General features: G+C 46.7%; 1 protein-coding gene across 1 annotated transcript; it reads right to left on the bottom strand.

The window, feature by feature from the left end:
• Positions 1-417: 417 nt before the first annotated feature.
• LOC109524252 (protocadherin gamma-C5-like) lies at positions 418-3,513 on the bottom strand. The gene has a single exon (XM_019883961.1). The coding sequence runs from the start codon at positions 3,148-3,150 to the stop codon at positions 673-675; it is 2,478 nt and encodes an 825-aa protein (XP_019739520.1). The 5' UTR covers positions 3,151-3,513; the 3' UTR covers positions 418-672.
• Positions 3,514-3,550: the final 37 nt, after the last annotated feature.

Below are 3,550 nucleotides of genomic sequence, written 5' to 3'. Positions count from 1 at the left end.
ATATATATATAATAGCCAATGAGACAATTGACTACAACATTAGAAACAAATGGTCTCCTCATTCATTTTTTTAAAAGACGGTATATCAACAATATTCCCTTTAAAAAGATAATCCTCCCTATGAAACGGAAGAAAGGAAATGCTTTAAAAACGATATTTATTTTTGGGTGAAGGGCAGTAATGCAGAACTGCAAAACTCCGAATTGAGAGTTTTATATGATGGTTACCTTTAAATGTTGCGTAGCCTCCAACATTTAAACTTTTCACAAAAGCCTCCGGCATTGGCCTTCCCTTTCTTTTTTACTTATTTTATTCTGGAGCACTTTGGGATTACTAAAATATGAAGTGCACCACAAATAATAATAATAATAAAAATCAGATTTATTATTGAAAGTCAGTTGTTGGAACGACCCCGCATCTCCAGTTTGCAAGTGGGCCCTGTCACCGGCACTCATCACCGTCGCTGTCCTTTGAATTAGTGCTGAAACACTCAGCTCCAATTGGACAACACAGCAGGCCTGCTCGTCGAACAGATTTTTTTTCAACAGAATGTTCAGTTATGTGAAAGCAGACCGCCCACATTGTATTGAAATATATTTCATGAGTGAACAATTTCCGAGCCAATTTATCCTGATTTCACTGGCACAAGTATTTTGATTCCGAGTTGGACGTTTAAAATTCATCTTTTTTTTTTCCACAATTTTGGCTCACCTGCTGGCTCTCAAATGTCCAGGTGCTGTCAGGCAAAGAAGCATCCAGGACGCTGATGACCTCCTTAAAGTCAGTGGTGCTACTGGGCTTGACCAACGTGAAATCACTGTACTCCGACATGGGAGACATGCACGACCGGAAGGAGTGACTCTGAGACATGACGTCTCCTCCCAGAACCTCCACGTACTTGATGGGTCCATCGGTGTTGAGCTGAATGTGCAAATTTCTGTTGGGCTTCTTGTCGTCATCCGATAGCGTCCGCCGCACGCAGCAAGTGGCGCCGCTCGTGCTGCTCTTCACGCATTTGACGCCCAAGACGAGCAAAGTGAGCAGAGACAGCACGGACACCGAGGCCAGAGCCACGATCAAATAAAGCGTGATTCTGCCGCCTTTCTTGCCGGGCTCGGACGCCTTGTGTCTCAGCTCCAACACGGGCTCGCTCACGCCGTCCTCCAGCAGGATGGACAGCGTGACGGTGGCCGACTGGACCGGCTCCCCGTCGTCTTTGACTTCAACGATCAGCTTCTGAGAGGAGTCGTCGTGCTCGTACACGGCGCGTTTGGTCCTCACCTCCCCCGTGTACAAATTGATCGTGAACAGGGAGGCGTCCGTGGCCTCCGCCACTTTGTACGAGATCCAGGCGTTGTGGCCCGAGTCGGCGTCCACGGCCGTCACCTTGGTGAGCAGGTGGCCCGCCTTGGCCGAGCGGGGCACCCTCAGGTGGGAGGCGGCGTGGGGGGAGGGGTATATGACAGCGGGGGCGTTGTCGTTCTGGTCCAGGATGAAAACGTGGACGGTGGCGTTGCTACTGAGAGACGGGGAGCCCTGGTCCTTCGCCTCAACCTGAACCCGAAACACTTTGACTTTCTCGTAGTCAAACGAGTGCATGCTGTAGATGCTGCCGTTCTCCGAGTTCACGTAAACGTAAGACGACACGGACACGTCGTGCACTTTCGAGTCCACGATGGAGTAAGAGACTTTGGCATTTTCACCAGCATCCGGGTCATTTGCAGACACCGAGTACAGTATAGAGCCTGCTACTCCGTTTTCTTTTAAATATACATTGTACGAGCTCTGAGAGAACACAGGACGGTTGTCATTAACGTCAGTGATGCTGACACGTATCATTTTGTTACTCGAGAGAGGAGGAGAGCCTGCATCGCTGGCTATTATTTCAATATTGTACTGAGACGTACTCTCTCGGTCTAAAACACCAGTGGTGACCAGCGCGTAATTATTTGAAAAAGATGGTTTCAGAATAAAAGGTGAGCCTTTTGCTAGCTGCAATGTTACCTTACTATTATTACCTGAGTCAGCATCACGTGATGTAAGCAGAGCTACAACGGATCCACTTGGTGCATCCTCGCGGACTGGCTGCGGTTCTGAGGTGAGGATAATTTCTGGAGCATTATCGTTAATATCAATAACATCAATCTGTACACGGCAGTGACTCTCCATTTCAGGAGTCCCTTTGTCTTTAGCAGTCACTTCAATTTTGTAAGACGCAGCTTTTTCATAATCTAAGTCTCCCTTTAAAAATATTTCACCTGTCTGCGAATTTAATTTAAAAACAGACAACACAGAATCAAGTGTGCGTGTGCTAAAAAAATATTCCACTTCTCCGTTTTGTCCCTCGTCTGCATCAGTCGCTGTTATTTTTAGTACAAATGCATCTTTTGCCACGTTTTCTTGTAAGGACGCTTTATACAAATTTTTGTCAAAAACAGGGAAATTGTCATTGTTGTCAAGCACCGCAACAGTAATTTGTGTAGTGCCAGACATGACTGGATTTCCTCCGTCTAAAGCAGTCAGTTGGAGCTGATGAGAAGATTTCTTTTCTCTATCCAGTGGTTTTTGTAACACCAACTCAGGAACTAATTTACCATCCTCAACCTCCTTTACTTTCAATGTGAAACATTCGTTTTTAGCCAAAGTATAAGTTTTTACCGAATTGCTCCCAATATCTAAATCCTCCGCACTTTCTAAAAGGAAACGAGTCCCGACTGCGGCTGATTCCGCGATTTTTAAAGAGAGTTCGTTTGTATGAAACCGAGGTGAATTGTCATTAATGTCTTTTATGTCCACTTCAATTCGGTGCAGATTTAAAGGTTTTTCCACCACCACTTGCAGAGGCAGCACGCAGGTGGCGCTTTGTCCGCACAAAGCCTCTCTGTCTATTCTGTCGCTGACCAGCAGCTCGCCCTTCCCCGCATCCACGCTGAAATACTGCTTACCAGCCTCGGAGGCGACACGCAGATTGCGCTCAAATATCTCAGACAGCCCCAAAGACAGATCTCTGGCCACATTTCCCACCACGGAGCCTTTTTTGAGCTCCTCGGGGATGCTGTAACGAGTCTGCGCATCCACTGTAGTCCACAAGAGAAAATGCCACAAAAGAGCTCGCCATCGCCAGTCTCGGTTTCCTATTGTCTTTGTCATCCTTGCTCCGCTATGATGCAAACATCCTCATCCTCTTCAAGGAATTTGCTCCATCCACACAAATTGGGGGATATTTCAACAACAACAACAAAAACATCTCAAGCCATTTGGGCGGAACTACAGAATAAAATGCGTTATAATGTTCGAAAAATACGAGCTGATTCCTTTCTGTCTGTGCCGCAGCCCAGTGCTTTCTACGTGTTAGTGAGATGAAGCTGCGCTGGGGGCTGGGACGAGATTGCTTTGTACAGTCTTCAATTCTATTGGTTCACGGCTCGCACTTCCACAAACCAATCAGAGGGAAGCTGATCCTCATTCACTCTTAAAGTCACAGCCTCCCCACGCCTCCCTTCAAGCATTCGTATTAATATTATTTTTTTGGGGGGGGGGGGCGATTTGG

This window comes from Hippocampus comes, unplaced genomic scaffold (assembly GCF_001891065.2).
Source record: "Hippocampus comes isolate QL1 unplaced genomic scaffold, H_comes_QL1_v1.1 scaffold156, whole genome shotgun sequence".
NCBI lineage: Eukaryota > Metazoa > Chordata > Actinopteri > Syngnathiformes > Syngnathidae > Hippocampus > Hippocampus comes.
Note: the sequence above shows the minus strand (reverse complement) of the source record. Positions and strands in the feature narration are given on the sequence as shown.

Coding starts and splice junctions, on each gene's coding strand:
- LOC109524252 (XM_019883961.1), bottom strand. CDS start 3,150: ATGACAAAGACAATAGGAAACCGAGACTGGCGATGGCGAGCTCTTTTG.